Source organism: Dendrobates tinctorius, unplaced genomic scaffold, assembly GCF_039654945.1.
Source record: "Dendrobates tinctorius isolate UK_male_01 unplaced genomic scaffold, ASM3965494v1 ptg000010l, whole genome shotgun sequence".
In the NCBI taxonomy this organism is placed as follows: domain Eukaryota; kingdom Metazoa; phylum Chordata; class Amphibia; order Anura; family Dendrobatidae; genus Dendrobates; species Dendrobates tinctorius.
This window is the reverse complement of record NW_027361678.1, coordinates 11,537,774-11,557,261: the sequence shown is the minus strand read 5'-3', so window position 1 is coordinate 11,557,261 and position 19,488 is coordinate 11,537,774. Positions and strand designations below refer to the sequence as shown.

The 19,488-nt window shown below is 51.7% G+C and overlaps 1 protein-coding gene across 3 annotated transcripts in view; it reads right to left on the bottom strand.

Annotated features, from left to right (window-relative positions):
- The window catches only part of DLST (dihydrolipoamide S-succinyltransferase), a 44,135-nt gene extending 24,900 nt beyond the window's left edge, over positions 1-19,235 (bottom strand). The window contains exon 1 of one of the 3 annotated variants that reach the window (XM_073586921.1): positions 19,140-19,235. In XM_073586921.1, coding sequence (XP_073443022.1) covers positions 19,140-19,220 — 81 coding nt within the window. In that variant the 5' untranslated portion in view covers positions 19,221-19,235. Of the gene's footprint in view, positions 1-1,871; positions 2,085-18,852; positions 18,985-19,139 lie in introns of those variants that run through there. The other 2 variants (XM_073586930.1, XM_073586911.1) reach the window with 2 other exon arrangements.
- Between the last annotated feature and the right edge of the window lie 253 nt (positions 19,236-19,488).

The following is a 19,488-nucleotide window of genomic DNA, read 5'->3' as shown; positions in this document are numbered from 1 at the left end:
AGAGGATTAGACACATGGCTCAGCAGACAGTTTCACACAGGATAGGATTAGATACACAGCTCAGCAGTCAGTATCACACAGGAGAGGGATTAAACACACAGCTCACAGTATCACACAGAATAGTATTAGATACACGGCTCAGCAGACAGTATCACACAGAATAGGATTAGATACACGGCTCAGCAGTCCGTATCACACAGGAGAGGGATTAAACACATGACTCAGCAGGCAGTATCACACAGGATATGATTAGATACACAGCTCTGCAGTCAGTATCACACAGGATAGGTTTAGATACACAGCTCAGCAGGCAGTATCACATAGGATAGGATTAGATACACGGCTCAGCAGACAGTATCACACAGAATATTAGATACACGGCTCAGCAGTCGGTATTACACAGAATAGGATTAGATACACAGCTCAGCAGTCAATATCACCCAGGATAGGATTAGATACACGGCTCAGCAGTCAGTATCACAGGATAGGATTAGGAACACAGCTCAGCACAGTGTCATACAGGAGAGGATTAGACACATGGCTCAGCAGACAGTATCACACAGGATAGGATTAGATACATGGCTGAGCAGTCAGTATCACACAGGATAGGATTAGATACACAGCTCTGCAGTCAGTATCACACAGGATAGGTTTAGATACACAGCTCAGCAGGCAGTATCACATAGGATAGGATTAGATACACGGCTCAGCAGTCGGTATCACACAGAATAGGATTAGATACACGGCTGCGCAGTCAGTATCACACAGAATAGGATTAGATATACGGCTCAGCACACAGTGTCATACAGGAGAGGATTAGACACATGGCTCAGCAGACAGTATCACACAGGATAGGATTAGATACACAGCTGAGCAGTCAGTATCACACAGGATAGGATTAGATACACAGCTGAGCAGTCAGTATCACACAGGATAGGATTAGATACACAACTCAGCACACAGTATCACACAGAATAGTATTAGATACACGGCTCAGCAGACAGTATCACACAGAATAGGATTAGATACACGACTCTGCAGTCAGTATCACACAGGATAGGGTTAGATACATGGCTCAGCAGACAGTATCACACAGGATAGGATTACATACACGGCTCAGCAGACAGTATCACACACAGAATAGGATTAGATATACGGCTCAGCAGACAGTATCACACAGGATAGGATTAGATACACAGCTCAGCAGTCAGTATTACACAGGAGAGGATTAGACACACGGCTCAGCAGTCAGTATCACACAGGATAGGATTAGATACACAGCTCAGCAGTCAGTATCACACAGGATAGGATTAGATACATGGCGCAGCAGTCAGTATCACACAGGATAGGATTAGCTATACGGCTGAGCAGTCAGTAACACGATAGGATTAGATACACAGCTCAGCAGACATTATCACACAGGATAGGGTTAGATACACAGAAACACATGTTGTTTATCAAAAGGCTCTTGAATGAGTTGAAAATAAAATACTATCAATACTAGGGTAATCGTTTAGTTAATTTGTGTTGCAAATCTGTAGTGTTGAATATACAATGTGAAATGTTTTTATGTGCAATATAATCATTATAATTTGTTATAACTATCCACAGTTGGTTACTATGCCCAGGCAACGCCGGGCTCTTCATCTAGTAAATAAAAAAAAAAAATGGCGTGGTCTCCCTCTATTTTTGATAACTAGTGTAGGGATACGCTCTGGTAGGCAATAGCTGGGCGGCAGTAACGCGGCAACACACAGGCATAAAGTCCAATTTCAGTGGTTTTAATGTCACTCAGTAACCAGCAGCTTAACAAAACATGAGGGAAATAAAACACGCACTCCAGCTTGGAGAACCACTGGTCCCAGACTCACCCCTTGCACGGGACGGGCGTAACTAAGCAGCAGCCAGGTCCTGCGGCATCCGCCAGGTGCCATTCCCGGGGTTCTTCCAAGTCTTGCTGCAACAGTCCTGCAGCACGGGAATCCTATATACAAGTTGCAGTCTGCATCCACACAAGTTCCTGTAGCTTCCAGAAACACACTCACACTGTGGCAATCACCAACCTCCATTACATAGGGCCTAACCCCTCCCACCAGTGAGGTAGACATCACATGGGCTGATCACGTGACCCTGACATCATCGCAGGTCCCGTCTTTAAGGAAAAACCCAGCCAAACATTAATCTGCTGGGAGAAACATATCTTCCATCCAGTAAAACACCCTTTACTGTACCACATACCTCCCCCCTATGTTCAACCCTAGAGGGGTGGACACATGACATACAGTGAACTCTGGAGGACAAATGACATACAGTGAACTCTGGACAGGGCATCTGCATTCCCCTGTAGTCTGCCTGCACGATGTTCTACTGAAAATTTAAAAGTTTTTCAGGGACAGGAACCACCTGGTGACTCGGGCATTCCTCTCCTTAGCTTGACTCATCCACGTAAGAGGGCAATGATCTGTCACCAACCGAAATGTTCCCCCCAGCAAATAGTAGCGCAACGATTCCAGTGCCCACTTGATGGCCAGGCACTCTCTCTCCACAATACTGTACCGGGTTTCAGCTGGGGTAAGCTTCCGGCTTAGGAAACTAACGGGATGCTCTTCCCCGTTAACTTCCTGAGACAGCACGGCACCGAGGCCTATCTCAGAGGCATCAGTCTGCACCACGAACTCTTTTTTGAAATTTGGAGTGATCAGGACTGGTGTACCACACAGTACCCCTTTTAATTTTGTAAAGGCCTCCTCTAACCGATCATTCCAGTGGACCATCACAGATTTTTTCCTTTTAAACAATCTGTTAAAGGCGCGGACAGAGTTGCAAAGTTGGGAATGAATCGCCTGTAATATCCCACCAAACCCAAAAAGGCCTTTACCTGCTTTGTTGTGAGGGGACAGGGCCAGTTCTGAATTTCCTCGACCTTGTTCACTTGGGGCTTGAGAACTCCCCTCCCAATGACATAACCCAAGTACCGGGCTTCCTCCAACCCTATGAAACACTTCTTTGGGTTGGCAGTTAGCCCTGCTTGTTGCAGGGAGTCTACCATTGCCTGTACTTTTGCTAAGTGGCTTTCCCAATCGGTGCTGAACACAATAATATCATCTAGATAGGCTGAGGCATAGCGGCGATGGGGACGGAGAACAATATCCATTAACCGCTGGAACGCCATGCAACCCAAAGGGTAACACCTTATACTGGAACAGCCCCTCAGGTGTTATAAACGCCGTCTTTCCCTTCGCCGCCTCTGTTAGGGGTACCTGCCAATAACCTTTTGTGAGGTCCAGAGTTATAAAATACCGTGCTTGCCCAAAGCGTTCTATCAACTCGTCAACCCAGGGCATGGGGCAGGCGTCAAACTTTGAAATGTCATTGAGTTTTCTAAAATCATTACAGAATCTTAGAGACCCATCAGGCTTGGGTATTAGAACTATTGGGCTGGCCCACTCACTCTGAGACTCTTCTATGACCCCTAACTGTAGCATCATTTCTACCTCTTCTGAGATGGCTTGTCGCCGGGCCTCAGGCACTCGATATGGCTTTAATCGGACCTTGGCCTGTGGCTCTGTGACAATGTCATGTTGGATTAGGGAGGTGCGTCCAGGGAGCTCCGAAAAAACATCTGTATTTCGGCTGATGAACTCCCGGACCTCCTGAACCTGTTTAGGAGGCAAAGTATCTGCAATTTTGACCGCGGGTTGGGCTTCTCCTGTCTCGCCCCGAGGTAATGGATCATTTTCCATCTGAAACGCTGGCAGCGGACTATCCCCACCAAGGTGCTCTCTATCTTTCCAGGGTTTAAGCAAATTAATATGGTAAACCTGTTCTGGCTTTCTCCGACCTGGATGGTGTACCTTGTAGTCTACTGGTCCCACCTCCATGATCTCGTAGGGTCCCTGCCACCTTGCGAGAAATTTACTATCTACGGTAGGCACAAGCAGCAAAATTCGATCCCCAGGGCTAAAGGTTCTTACCCGAGCCTCCCGGTTATAGACCTGACTCTGTGACCGTTGTGTTGCCTCCATATGTTCCCGGACCAAAGGTAGGACTGTCTCCATTCTCCTGCATTTTTGCAACATGTTCTATCCCACTTTTGTGGGGAGTAGGTTGGTTCTCCCAGGCCTCTTTGGCTGTATCTAGTAAGCCCCGTGGATGTCTGCCGTCCAATAGTTCAAAGGGCGAGAACCCCGTAGATGCCTGAGGTACCTCCCGCACTGCAAATAACAAATATGGCAATAACAGATCCCAGTCCTTCCCATCTTTGGAAACTGCCTTTTTTAACATGCTCTTCAGTGTCTTATTAAATCTTTCTACCAGACCATCTGTTTGGGGATGATAGACCGAGGTACGCAACTGTTTAACATTTAACAACCGGCAGAGTTCCTTCATAATTTTTGACATAAAGGGGTTCCCTGGTCTGTTAAAATCTCTTGCGGAATTCTCACCCGTGAAAACATACCCATGAGTTCCTTTGTTATAAGCTTAGCTGTGTGGCGCAGAGGAATGGCCTCAGGATATCGGGTAGCATGGTCTAGAACTACAAGAATGTGCTGGTGTCCCCTTGCCGACTTATTGAGAGGCCCCACCAGATCCATGGCCACTCTCTCGAAGGGTACCTCTATAATTGGCAAAGGCACCAAAGGGCTCCGAAAGTGAGGCTGGGGACTGGTTACCTGGCATACTGGACAGGAGCTACAGTACCGTTTAACTTCTTCATGAACCCCTGGCCAGTAAAATTGCTGCAGAATTCAGTCGAGGGTCTTCTTTTGGCCCCAATGCCCCCCAAGTACATGCGCATGCGCTAAATCCATTACCAGCCTTCGATATGTCTGAGGAACCAGTAACTGTTTTACCACTTCCCCACGTATTTTCTCCACTCGGTACAACAAATCCTGATTCAACTCAAAGCGTGGAAACACCGTATCTGCTCCAGGTTGTTGGGGTTCCCCATTGACAAACAGTACATTTTCTCTGGCCCTGGCTAAAGTGAGGTCTCGGAGTTGCGCTGTACCAAAATTATCACCTGATACATTCAAGTCCGACAACTCGGGACCCAGCGGCAAGTCTTCTATGGGAGAACTCTCCCCCTCCTCCACCGAAGGGAAGGTTATTCCTACCGCCAGCACTTCTTCCTCCGGGCCACCAGGCTCATGCCCCCCTTCTGGAGAATGTAACCTGGTTGCCTCTGGTGCCAGCAGTTGCTCAGTGGACGGGACAACCGACGGCCACAGCACAGAAAACAACAGAAAGTCTCTTCCAATTATCACTTCATAATGTAAATTAGTCACCACCCCCACCTCGTGGCACGCCTCCCTGCTGGCGTGCTGATTACCACTAGTGCAGTGTGATAGTCTTTTAAGTCTCCATGTATACACAACACCCCAATTTTCCGACCCGTATACTCGCTGGTGTGTATCCAGCTGGCTCGCACCAGGGTTACAAGACTCCCTGAGTCCAATAGGGCCACAGCTGGGGTGCCCTCCACTTCCACCTGACACAAATGTTCCATATTGGGGCCTTTCGGGGTACCCACTGCACACATTGGTTCCGCATAATGGGACTGGCGGTACCCAAAATTGGTGTCCATGGGCTCAGTCAGGTGGGGGAAATCAGCTCTCATATGACCTGGTTCCTGGCACCGCCAGCAGATTATTGGGCTCCTTACTTCCCCAGATAAGTCCTGATCGGCCTTCCTGGGCTCCGCTCGCCGAACCAGGGGCGGGGATTTAGGAAACATTCCGGTCACCTTTCGAGGGGTCCCTCCCTGTAACTCTTTGGTAGCCCCATACCTTTCTATGAGGTCTATCATCTGCATGGCATTAGTAGGGGATGCCTGACCGACCCATGTCTAGAGGGAGTGGGGCAAAGCCCTCCAAAATTTATCAGTCACTATGCGGTCCAGCATGGCTGTGGGGGACAACACCTCAGGCTGCAACCACTTTTGTAACAGGTGCAACAGGTCGTAATACTGGGACCGGGCCGGCTTGGAGGAGGTAAATTCCCACTGGTGTACCCGCTGGGCCCGCACTAACACATTTACCCCAAGACGAGCCAGTAGCTCACCCTTGACGCCCTTTGCTCGGTGGGTAGGTCCTGATACGCCTTCAAAGGTCCTGGGGTCAGAAACGGAGCGAGGATATTCGCCCAATGGTCCCGGGGTAGCTTCTCTCTCTCAGCGACTCCTTCAAACATCTCCAGGTATGCCTCCACATCGTCCGATTTCTCCATCTTGGGAATCGCTATACGAACCGCTTTCCGGACCTCATGGATTCCCTGGTCAGCTCCTTTGGTCTGCGCTGACGTGATATGCTGTATCAACAGCTGATTGGTTAGCCTGCTGCTGCATAGCCTGCTGTCGCATGGCCTCCTGTTGCTGCTGCATAGCCTGCTGCTGCTGTCGCATGGTCTCTACAAGCGTTTTTACCGTGGCCTCCATTTCTGGAAAGTTCCCCGCCTGGGTCTCTGCCACTCGTTTCACCCAGGACATAGGCTGGGGTGCAAATCAAAAATAAAAACAGCCTGGCCTCACTGCTTGTGCCCGCATTCAGTCCACCAATTGTAGGGATTCGCTCTGATAGGCAATAGCTGGGCGGCAGTAACGAGGCAACACACAGGCATAAAGTCCAACTTCAGTGGTTTTAATGTCACTCAGTAACCAGCAGCTTAACAAAACATGAGGGAAATAAAACACATACTCCAGCTTGGAGAACCACTGGTCCCAGACTCACCTCTTGCACAGGACGGGCGTAACTAAGCGGCTGCCAGGTCCTGCGGCATCCGCCAGGTGCCATTCCCAGGGTTCTTCCGAGTCTTGCTGCAACAGTCCTGCAGCACGGGAATCCTATATACAAGTTGCAGGCTGCGTCCACACAAGTCCCTGTAGTTTCCAGAAACACACTCACACTGTGGCATTTACCAACCTCCGTTACATAGGGCCTAACCCCTCCCACCAGTGAGGTAGACATCACATGGGCTGATCACGTGACCCTGACATCGCAGGTCCCGTCTTTAAGGAAAAACCCGGCCAAACATTAATCTGCTAGGAGAAACATATCTTCCATCCAGTAAAACACCCTTTACTGTACCACACTAGCTAGACGAATCTCACAGCTGGGGGCTGCAGCCCTCAGCTGTCAGCAAGGCTAGTTATCAAGAATGGAGGTGTTCCAATGCTTTTTTTTTAAAGATTTAAATGATTAAAAAAAACCGGTGTGGGGTTCCCCCATTTTTGACAACCAACCTTGCTAAAGCAGACACCTGGGGGCTGGTATTCTCAGGCAGGTAAGGGGCCATTGATCTTGCCCCCCCCCCCCCAGCTGCACAGAAAAGGCGCTTTTTGCCTGACTCGTCCCACTTGCCCTGTAGCGGTGGCAAGTGGGGTAATAAGGGGTTAATGTCACCTTGCTATTGTAAGGTGACATTAAGCCCAGGTTAGTAATGGAGAGGTGTCAATAAACACCTATCCATTACTAATCCTAGAGTCATTCAAGAGTTAAATAAACACACACAATAATAATAAAGTCTTTTAATGAAATAAACACACAGGTTTTCCATCTTTATTGTTCTCCTAATCCAATCGAAGCCCTCGAACTCCTGAAAGAAATAAAAAAACAACAATATACCCATACCTGTCTGGCGAACAGTCAAGTCCCACGCCGTAATCCATATCTGAGGGGTAAATACTTTACAACTGGGAGCGGTGCTAATGCGACCACCCCAGGTGTAAAGTACTGAGCAATGAGATGCTGGGAGCAGAGGTTCAGTGACTAGCGCTGACGTCACTGAATCTCCGCCCCCTCACAGCCTGACCTGGAGTGAACTCTGAAGCGTGGGAAAATCAAAGGGAAGAGGCTACCACAGGTAATGTATCCTATTCTTTCGACGGATCCGTAACAAAAAAAACGGATGCGACGGATCAGTTTTTCACAATCTGTGAAGGATCCGTCGATCTGACACACCGACTGATTGCGACTGACGCCAAAAAACTGATGTGCAAAAGAGGCCTAAGAGCCATAGCTCCAGGAGCGCTAAACAGAGCAGATTAACCCCTGCACTGCCAAAAGAACCTCACACCGTTTAATATGAAGGTGAACTGCTTCTAATCAGTGCAGTAATAGGAGAAATAAGACGCTGCAGTCTTCTGGCTCCTCTGTGTCACGGTAAATCCGTGATAGTAACCCACCTTCTACGAGGGACCCCTGCAACCTCAGAACCAGGTTTATCAGAGTGTGCCACATAGAATCATAGAATCGTAGAGTTGGAAGGGACCTCCTGGGCCATCTTGTCCAACCCCCTGCTCAAAGCAGGATTCACTAAATCATCCCAGACAGATGTCTGTCCAACCTTTGTTTGAAGACTTCAGGATGACGATATTGTATGAAGATGGGAGGCGCTGGACCCGCGACACCGATCAGACCAGACCGCCCCCAGGTGAGTATAACAAAACTTGTTTTTCTTCTCTTTCAGGTCAGACCGGGGGGGGGGGGGGGGGGCTTATCTACAGTATTATAGAATGCTATAGATAAGCCCCAAAAGGCAGTGGCCACATCTTATAGCGGCAAAATGAGGCGACAGGTTCCCTTTAACGTCTCCGATCAGCCACACTCCTATCTGGACCCCATCTTCCTCAAGTTATCAATAACCCCTTGCCACACCGACGTAATTGATGAAAACTGTTCCTCTTCAGATACACCAGAAGAACGACTCCTATTAAATGAGCTGAACTGAGGATGAAACCCATATGCTCCAAAAAAAAAACCCAAAAAACGGGGACTTACTAGAAAACTCATGACAACAATTATTTGTTACTGGTACTCACATACCCTTCTTCACTAGCAAATTCTGCTAGTGGTAAGTAGGTAACCCAATTCTCCTGATTCTCAGACACAAAACACTTACCGTATTTTTCCGACCATAAGACGCACTTTTCCCCCCCAAAATTTGGGGGGAAAGTGGGGGGTGTGTTTTATGGTCGCAATATACTAACCTCCGGGGCTCTGCGGTGCGGTGGTGGCAGCGGGCTCTGCTCCGATGCAGGGGCGGCGGCTCCGCCGGCATTTCCTCGCAGCCCGGAGGCACCCGCACATCCCTTGCTGGCCGCCGCCATATTGCGGTGGCCTCCGGGAACATGGACGCCGTGAAGATGGCCGCCGGTCCAGGGACGGCGCATGCGCAGGTTCAGCTCTCGTTCCGAGATCTTGGGGGATGAGATCTCGTTGCTGAGATTTGAATCTCGTCCCCCGAGATCTCGGGACGAGATCTTAACCTGCGCATGCGCCGTCCCCAGACCGGCGGCCATCTTCCCGGCGTCCATCGCAACATGGCGGCGGCCAGCAAGGGATGTGCGGGGGCCTCCGGGCTGCGAGGAAATGCCGGCGGAGCCGCCGCCCCTGCACCGGAGCACAGCCCGCCGCCACCACCGCCCCGCAGAGCCCACCTGCCCCAGCACAGCTGCCCCAGCCCCAGCACAGCTGCCCCAGTACAACCAACTTGCCCCAGCACAGAGCCGCCACCGCACGAGCCTGGACCACTGAATGACCCCTGTGACTACTCCTTCACCTGTGCCGGATCCCTTCCCAGGTAAGCTGAATTCGGACTGTAAGACGGACCCCCATTTGACACATTATTTTTTTCCCTATTTTCCGTCTGAAAATTGGGGTGCGTCTTATGGTCCGGTGCGTCTTATAGTTCGAAAAATACGGTAAGTCTTAAGATTCTGGTTAACCCGTTCAGTTTGCCCATTAGATTGCGGGTGAAATGCTAAAGAGTGTGACAGATGGATTCCCAGACAAGTGCAAAACACCCTCCAAAATTTGGAAATAAACTGCACCCGGCCTATGTGTGACCAAAACGTTAAACCTGGTGAAGAACAATACCCATCTTGCCTGTTGAGGCGTTAAGGTACTGTCACTCTTAGCGATGTACCAGCGATCCCGACCAGCGATATGACGCGGTCAGGATCGCTGGTACATCGCTAAGTGGTCGCTAGTGAGCTGCCACATAGGCAGATCTCACTAGCGACATCGCTGGGGACGGGGATCGCTACTTACCTGTCACACCAGGTGATCCTGCGTCCTCCCGCCCGGCTCCACGCGTCGCTCGTCCTCACAGCAGGAAGCGCCACAGGAAGCTGACGACGAGAAACAGTCCTGAACGTTCTCGCGCGATCAGCGATAACCAGCGGGGGAGCCGGTCGCTGGTAAGTATCAGACACAGAGATATCGCTAGCAATATCGCTATAACGTCACTAGTTATAGCGATATTGCTAGCGATATCTCTTAGTGTGACATGCCCTTTAGACGCTTTGCAGACTCTAGATTTACCAGATTGTTATGATCCGTGATTACCATAACCGGATGAACTGCTCCCTCCAGTAAAAGACGCCATTCTTCAAAGGCCTACTTGATTGCCAAGAGTTCCCTGTTCCTGATGTGAATTTCTCCGCACATGAGTTTTTTTTTTAGATCAAGTATGTACATGGACTCCATTTACCAGGAGACGCGCCCTGTGACAAGACAGCACCCACTTCAGACGCGTCAACTTCTACAATAAAAGGCTGAGTGACGTCAGGCTGTACGAGACTCGGCGCAGATGTAAAACACTCATTAAAGGTATAGAATGGCTTCTTGGCCAGACTGGACCACTTAGAGAAAAGTCTGTCCCTTTCCTTATCATATCAGTCAGAGGTCTGGCAACTACTGAAAAGTTTTTGATGAGCTTACGGTAGTAGTTGGTAAAACCCAAAAACCTTTGTAATGCCATAAAATCCTCAGGATGATCCCAATCCAGTAGCGGCTGGACTTTCGTCGGATCCATACAAAAACCGGTGAACGATAAATCATATCCCAGAAAAGTGATATCCTCAATTGAGAGCATACATTTCTCTGGTTTGACAAATAATTTGTCTCCCAGTATCTAAGACCTGCCTGACATGCACCTGATGTGACTCAAGGTCAGGTGAATAAATATGTCATCAAAATAGGTAGATATGTGGCAATCTACCAGGTGACTAAAGATATAATTTACAAAGCGCCAAAAGACGGCGGGATCATTAGTCAACCCTAATGGCATCACAAGGTTCTCATAGTGTCCCTCAGGCATATTGAAAGCAGTTTTCCACTCATCCCCCTCTTTAAAGGGAACCTGTCACCCCCCCCAGGGCGTTTTTAACTAAAAAAAAGCCACCTTCAGCAGCACTAAGGCTGCATTCTGTGAAGGTGGCTCTTCTGTTTCTGACCCCCATTAACGCCAAAATATACTTTTATAATTAGTTCCTCATACCTGCATTCTGTCACAGAGGTATGGAGTGTCCCTCTGTTTAAGCCGCCTCCCAGCTGTTCATCAACCCCCCTCTAGAGCGTCCCTGCACCGCCTCCTTCTTTTGTATTTGCCGTTACATGTTGTCGGGCGCCTGCACAGCGTGTTGCGGAGGCTCCAGTCCCACAGTGTGAATACTTTATAACACACTGCGGGGCGGGATCTGGGAACGCAGAAACACGCAGGCGCGATTGCCTGATGGCAGTTCCCGGGTAGCACGCACTGCGCATGCCCGAGAACTGTTGTCACAGCGCAGGCGCCCGACAACATGTAATGGCAAATACAAAAGAAGGAGGCGGTGCAGGGACGCTATAGAGCGGGGGGGGGGTTGATGGACAGCTGGGAGGCGGCTTAAACAGAGGGACACTCCATACCTCTGTGACAGAATGCAGGTATTATTATTATTTATTGTTATAGCGCCATTTATTCCATGGCGCTTTACATGTAAGGAGGGATATACATAAAAACAAGTACAATAATGTTAAACAATACAAGTCATAACTGGTACAGGAGGAGAGAGGACCCTGCCCGCGAAGGCTCACAATCTACAAAGTATGAGGAACTCTTTATAAAAGTCTATATTTTGGCGTTAATGTGGTTCAGAAACAGAAGAGCCACCTTCACAGAATGCAGCCTTAGGCTGTGTGCCCACGTAGCAATTTTTCGGCGCGAAAACGCTGCGAAAACGTTTAAAAATCGTGTATAGAACGCCCCCCCCATGCATACCTATGGCATTCCGCACATGCTGTGCTATTGCTGCGCTTTTTTCCGTGGCGGAATCGCATTGCGGAAAAAAAATCGCAGCATGGTTATTCTTTTGTGCGGAATCGCAAAGAATTGCCACGATTCCGCACCCATAGGAATGCATGAGAATCGCTTACTTCCCGCATGTGGCTATGCCCACCATGCGGGAAGTTAAGCGTCTAATGTGTGGTTGGTACCCACGGTGTGGAGGAGAGGAGACTGTCCTCCAGGCCCTGGGTAACAAACCCCTGTAAAAAAAATAAAAAATAAAAATCGGGGTATATTTACCTTCCGGCGTCACGCGCTGCATTCCCGGCCTCAGCGTTCCCAGTAATGCCTTGCGGCAAGGTCCTGTAATGACGTGGTCTCGTGAGATCGCTATAGTAACGCGAGACCAACATTATCACAGGTCTCGCAAGGCATTACTGGGAACGCTGAGGCTCGGGATGGCAGCGCGGGACGTCGGAAGGTAAATATACCCCGATTTTTTATTTTTTTTATTATTTTTTACATTCTATCTTTTACTATTGATGCCACATAGGCGGCCTCAATAGTAAAAAGCTGGTCACACTCGTCAAACACTATGTTTGACGAGTGTGACCAACCTGTCAATCACTTTCCAAGCGATGCTTCAAATCGCTTGGAAAGTGCTTGAATATCGCACGCGAAAATCGCGGCAAAATCGCGAACATAATCGCGGTGAAATCGCGCGGAAAAAAATGCGCGATTTCTGGGAAGGAGTCCGGTTTTTAGTGTCCGGAATAAAACGCTACGTGGGCACGTAGCCTCAGTGCTGCTGAAGGTGGCTCTTTTAGTTAATAACGCCCTGGGGGGGGACAGGTTCCCTTTAATATGAATGAGATTATATGACTACCTGAGATCCAGTTTAGAAAACTATTTTGCTCTTATAATCTTATTAAAGAGATCCAGGATGAGAGGAAGCGGATCCGGATCCCAGACCTTGATCTGATCGAGTTCGTGGAAATCTAGGCTGGGGTGTAAGCCCAGTCTTTCTTGTTTACAAAGAAAAATCCTGCAGCAATGGAGGAGAAGGATGGTCTCAGACGACTCTTTGCCAAACTGTCAGCAAGAAAGTCCTTCATGGCTTGCCACTCAGGACCAGATATATCATATATTCTGCTCTTTGGCAGCTTGACGTCAGGAACAAGATTAACGGCGCAGTCATAAGGACAATGGGGAGGAAGTTCCTGGCACCCCTGCTCCGAAAACAAATCCGCACAGTAAGACAGGTATTTAGGCACAGACTAGGTATCCACCCTTGCAAGCCAGGTGCCCAAGCAGTATCCTTGCCAATACTCATTCCACTTTACCATTTCACGAGTCTGCCAACCTACCACAGGGTTGTGCAGAGTGAGGCCGGTTTCACATTTGCACTTTATAGCGCAGCGACGGCCTGCGCACGGCCGCCGCTAAGCCCGGCTCCCTGCCCGACCCATCCGGTCATCTCCGCCTACTAGCGCACATGGGCGCTTGCGATCTGCGCACCCTATCTTTAGCATAGGGTGCGCAGATCGTGCGCTAGCAGGATTTTGCCGTGCGCTGCGCACTTTTGAAGGTGCGCGCCGAAATGCAACATGCTGCGTTCGGCGCACCTTCAAAAGTGCGCAGCGCACAGCAAAATCCTGCTAGCGCACAGCCAGCGCACGATTTGCGCACCCTATGCTAAAGATAGGGTGCGCAGATTGCAAGCGCCCAAGTGCGCTAGTAGGCGGCGATGACCGGAAGGGGCGGGCAGGGAGCCGGCAGGGGGCGGGGCTTAGCGGTGGCCGTGCGCAGGCCGTCGCTGAGCTATAAAGCGCAAATGTGAAACCGGCCTGAGCCAAGGAAGTCCAAGAACGACAGGAGAGGCCAGATCATCTAGCACACAATAGCCAGTACCTTCTGAGTGCATGGACCCAACCTGTAGATGTAACCTTCGGTTGACTTAAGTAAAATACCCCTGACTCACGGATGCAGAGTCGATGGCGATTATGGGTACAGGGTTGGACAGTATGTGGTTCAAGGCCCTGGATGAACCTAGCATTGATCAAGTTAAACCCCACCCCACTGTCCAGAAATGCAGGAATAACCACCTTATTTTTGCCCAGCTGGATTTCCCCAGGCAGAAAAAATATTGTATCCTACTCATGCAGGAGATATGTACACCTAGGTTGCTAACCTCCCCACAACACGGGCTCCTTAGTTTTCCAGCAGCTGGTTACCGTGAGATAGGGTCATTTTGTGGGCACATGTCCTTCTCTTTCTACCACAGTAAAAATATTCTCCCCTTTGCGTTCCAGAACGAGTTGCTCCACCCAACTGCATGGGTTCCTCAGATTACTCAGAGCAGGTTTCCTTTGGCCCCGGACATCCGACACATTGGGGGTGTCTATCTCTCTGGCGATGATGGGGATCCACCTGGATAGCCAGAGACATGGCAGTCTCAAGGGAAACTGGAGTCTCACACAGGGCTAAGGCATCTTTCACCCTTACTGATAGCCCTTTACAGAACTGGCTAAGTAGTGCGAAGTCATTCCACAGAGTCAGTGGACCACCACTGAAACTCGGAGCAATACTACTTCACCGGCAGGTCTCCCTGCTGAAGCTGACGTCGTGTGAACTTAGCGTAGTGTAACATGTCAGTTTTTACAAGCATCACGCACAACGTACTGCAAACTGATGACACACAGGGATGTCATCCATTTGCCACGTACTGGCGCCTGAGAAGCAGTGGTACATTTGGCGCTGTTTCCCGACACTCAAGTCCACTCATCATTCTCCTCTGCTTGTGCTGATCGAATGATGAGTTATATTCAAGCGACAACAGCGAGGACAGCGGCTGATGAGAGTATCAGCGAGCACTTGCGCTATAAATAAAAAAAAACAGCATGGGTGCCCCTATATTTTTGATAACCAGACAGGCAAAACTGACAGCTGAGGGGTGCAACCCTCAGCTGACAGCTTCAGCAAAGCTGGTTATCAAGAATAGAGGGAGCCCCATGTAGCTTTTTAAATTTATTTACATAAATTTAAAAAAAAAAAAAAAAATTACATGCGGTCCCCCCATTTTTGACAAGCTAAAGCTGACAGCTGGGGGCTGCAATTCTCAGGCTGGTAAGAGGCCATGGATATTGACCCCCCCAGCCTAAAGGACTATATTCTGGCTTTGTCTTTATCGACGCCTCTCCATCACTAAGCCGTGGGCTTGATGTCACCAGCCAATACAAAGGTGACATCAACCCCACAAATATGAACCCCACTTGCCACCACTACAGGGGGGAGCCACGGTGGTGGTGGTGGGGAGGGGGGGGGGGGGAGCGATGCACGATACGACGAGGGGGGGGAACGATACGCGAGAGATACGGGGGGGGAACGATACGCGAGAGATACGGGGGGGGGGGAACGATACGCGAGAGATACGGGGGGGGGGAACGATACGCGAGAGATACGGGGGGGGAACGATACGCGAGAGATACGGGGGGGGGGGAACGATACGCGAGAGATACGGGGGGGGAACGATACGCGAGAGATACGGGGGGGGAACGATACGCGAGAGATACGGGGGGGGAACGATACGCGAGAGATACGGGGGGGGAACGATACGCGAGAGATACGGGGGGGAACGATACGCGAGAGATACGGGGGGGGGGGAACGATACGCGAGAGATACGGGGGGGGAACGATACGCGAGAGATACGGGGGGGGAACGATACGCGAGAGATACGGGGGGGGAACGATACGCGAGAGATACGGGGGGGGAACGATACGCGAGAGATACGGGGGGGAACGATACGCGAGAGATACGGGGGGTAACGATACGCGAGAGATACGGGGGGTAACGATACGCGAGAGATACGGGGGGTAACGATACGCGAGAGATACGGGGGGTAACGATACGCGAGAGATACGGGGGGTAACGATACGCGAGAGATACGGGGGGGGAGGAACGATACGCGAGAGAACGATACGCGAGAGATACGGGGGGAACGATACGCGAGAGATACGGGGGGGAACGATACGCGAGAGATACGGGGGGGGGGGGGAACGATACGCGAGAGATACGGGGGGGGAACGATACGCGAGAGATACGGGGGGGAACGATACGCGAGAGATACGGGGGGGAACGATACGCGAGAGATACGGGGGGGAACGATACGCGAGAGATACGGGGGGTAACGATACGCGAGAGATACGGGGGGGGGAGGAACGATACGCGAGAGAACGATACGCGAGAGATACGGGGGGTAACGATACGCGAGAGATACGGGGGGTAACGATACGCGAGAGATACGGGGGGTAACGATACGCGAGAGATACGGGGGGTAACGATACGCGAGAGATACGGGGGGGGGAACGATACGCGAGAGAACGATACGCGAGAGATACGGGGGGGTAACGATACGCGAGAGATACGGGGGGTTAACGATACGCGAGAGATACGGGGGGTAACGATACGCGAGAGATACGGGGGGTAACGATACGCGAGAGATACGGGGGGTAACGATACGCGAGAGATACGGGGGGTAACGATACGCGAGAGATACGGGGGGTAACGATACGCGAGAGATACGGGGGGTAACGATACGCGAGAGATACGGGGGGTAACGACACGCGAGAGATACGGGGGGTAACGATACGCGAGAGATACGGGGGGGGGGGAACGATACGCGAGAGAACGATACGCGAGAGATACGGGGGGGTAACGATACGCGAGAGATACGGGGGGTAACGATACGCGAGAGATACGGGGGGTAACGATACGCGAGAGATACGGGGGGGGTAACGATACGCGAGAGATACGGGGGGGGTAACGATACGCGAGAGATACGGGGGGGGTAACGATACGCGAGAGATACGGGGGGTAACGATACGCGAGAGATACGGGGGGTAACGATACGCGAGAGATACGGGGGGGTAACGATACGCGAGAGATACGGGGGGTAACGATACGCGAGAGATACGGGGGGTAACGATACGCGAGAGATACGGGGGGTAACGATACGCGAGAGATACGGGGGGTAACGATACGCGAGAGATACGGGGGGTAACGATACGCGAGAGATACGGGGGGTAACGATACGCGAGAGATACGGGGGGTAACGATACGCGAGAGATACGGGGGGTAACGATACGCGAGAGATACGGGGGGTAACGATACGCGAGAGATACGGGGGGTAACGATACGCGAGAGATACGGGGGGTAACGATACGCGAGAGATACGGGGGGTAACGATACGCGAGAGATACGGGGGGTAACGATACGCGAGAGATACGGGGGGTAACGATACGCGAGAGATACGGGGGGTAACGATACGCGAGAGATACGGGGGGTAACGATACGCGAGAGATACGGGGGTAACGATACGCGAGAGATACGGGGGTAACGATACGCGAGAGATACGGGGGGTAACGATACGCGAGAGATACGGGGGGTAACGATACGCGAGAGATACGGGGGGTAACGATACGCGAGAGATACGGGGGGTAACGATACGCGAGAGATACGGGGGGGGGAACGATACGCGAGAGAACGATACGCGAGAGATACGGGGGGGGGAACGATACGCGAGAGATACGGGGGGGAACGATACGCGAGAGATACGGGGGGGGAACGATACGCGAGAGATACGGGGGGGGAACGATACGCGAGAGATACGGGGGGGAACGATACGCGAGAGATACGGGGGGGGAACGATACGCGAGAGATACGGGGGGGGAACGATACGCGAGAGATACGGGGGGGGAACGATACGCGAGAGATACGGGGGGGAACGATACGCGAGAGATACGGGGGGGGAACGATACGCGAGAGATACGGGGGGGGAACGATACGCGAGAGATACGGGGGGGGAACGATACGCGAGAGATACGGGGGGGGAACGATACGCGAGAGATACGGGGGGGGAACGATACGCGAGAGATACGGGGGGGGAACGATACGCGAGAGATACGGGGGGGGGAACGATACGCGAGAGATACGGGGGGGGGAACGATACGCGAGAGATACGGGGGGGGGGAACGATACGCGAGGGGAAACGGTGCGGTGGTCAGGGGGAGAGAGCCGCCGGAGGTGCGGTGGTCAGGGGGAGAGAGCCGCCGGAGGTGCGGTGGTCAGGGGGAGAGAGCCGCCGGAGGTGCGGTGGTCAGGGGGAGAGAGCCGCCGGAGGTGCGGTGGTCAGGGGGAGAGAGCCGCCGGAGGTGCGGTGGTCAGGGGGAGAGAGCCGCCGGAGGTGCGGTGGTCAGGGGGAGAGAGCCGCCGGAGGTGCGGTGGTCAGGGGGAGAGAGCCGCCGGAGGTGCGGTGGTCAGGGGGAGAGAGCCGCCGGAGGTGCGGTGGTCAGGGGGAGAGAGCCGCCGGAGGTGCGGTGGTCAGGGGGAGAGAGCCGCCGGAGGTACGGTGGTGATGGGGGTTCTACACGGGAGGTATGGTGGGAACGAAACGTGGGAGGTACGGGGGGGGGGGGAACGATATGTGGGAGGTATGGCGGGGGAATGGTATGTGGTAGATACAGGGGGAATGATACGTGGGAGGTACAGGGTGAACGATATGTGGGAGGTATGGCGGGGAATGGTATGTGGTAGATACAGGGGGAACGATACGTGGGAGGTACAGGGGGAACGATACGTGGGAGGTACAGGGGGAACGATACGTGGGAGGTATTATACATGGGAGGTATGGGGGGATACATGGAAGGATATCCAGGGCGGTGCAGTCCTTGCCCAGGTGACACTGACAGGACACAGCATCTGCTCCTTATCCCCGGCTGCTGGTCAAACCTTATCTCACAACTCACCAGCCGACCATTGCTAACGGGACACCGAAGAGCCCGGGCCACACAGCGAGATAACATGGTCGGGACACAGCTCAAGGACACGCCGGAAACAGGACCGCACCAATGACCCAGAGGGGTGGAAAAGAGCGTCACTTCCGGCAAGACCGGGCACTCAGGAAGCCGCTGACAACAGACAAAATGTCACGTCCGGCGCCCAGAGCATGCAGTTTTCTGCGGCCTTTCCCTAGAAAGAGACAGGAAGTATTGAACAAAACGACCTCTAGTGCCAGGGATTACTGCGCACATACCACTGCTTGGGGGAGGGGGACTCCCGCTGCTCTACAGCAGCCGCAGAGCTCTCCTAGCGCCGCTCTCCAGTTCATCAACATGTCGGTGGTTGGCTTAGATCTTGGTTTCCAGAACTGTCACGTCGCTCTCGCCAGGCCTGGTGAAATGGAGACTGTCGCCAATGAGTTCAGTAACCGCTGCACCCCATGAGTACCTGGCGATGGAGGTGGACACGGCTGTAATATGTGTATGATATTACACTGCATGACAGCTGTACGTTATACACTTACACAACACATTAGGTGGAGGGCTCCATCAGCAATGTAGTCCAATATTCATTAAAGTGATCAACATGAAACATGTCATTAA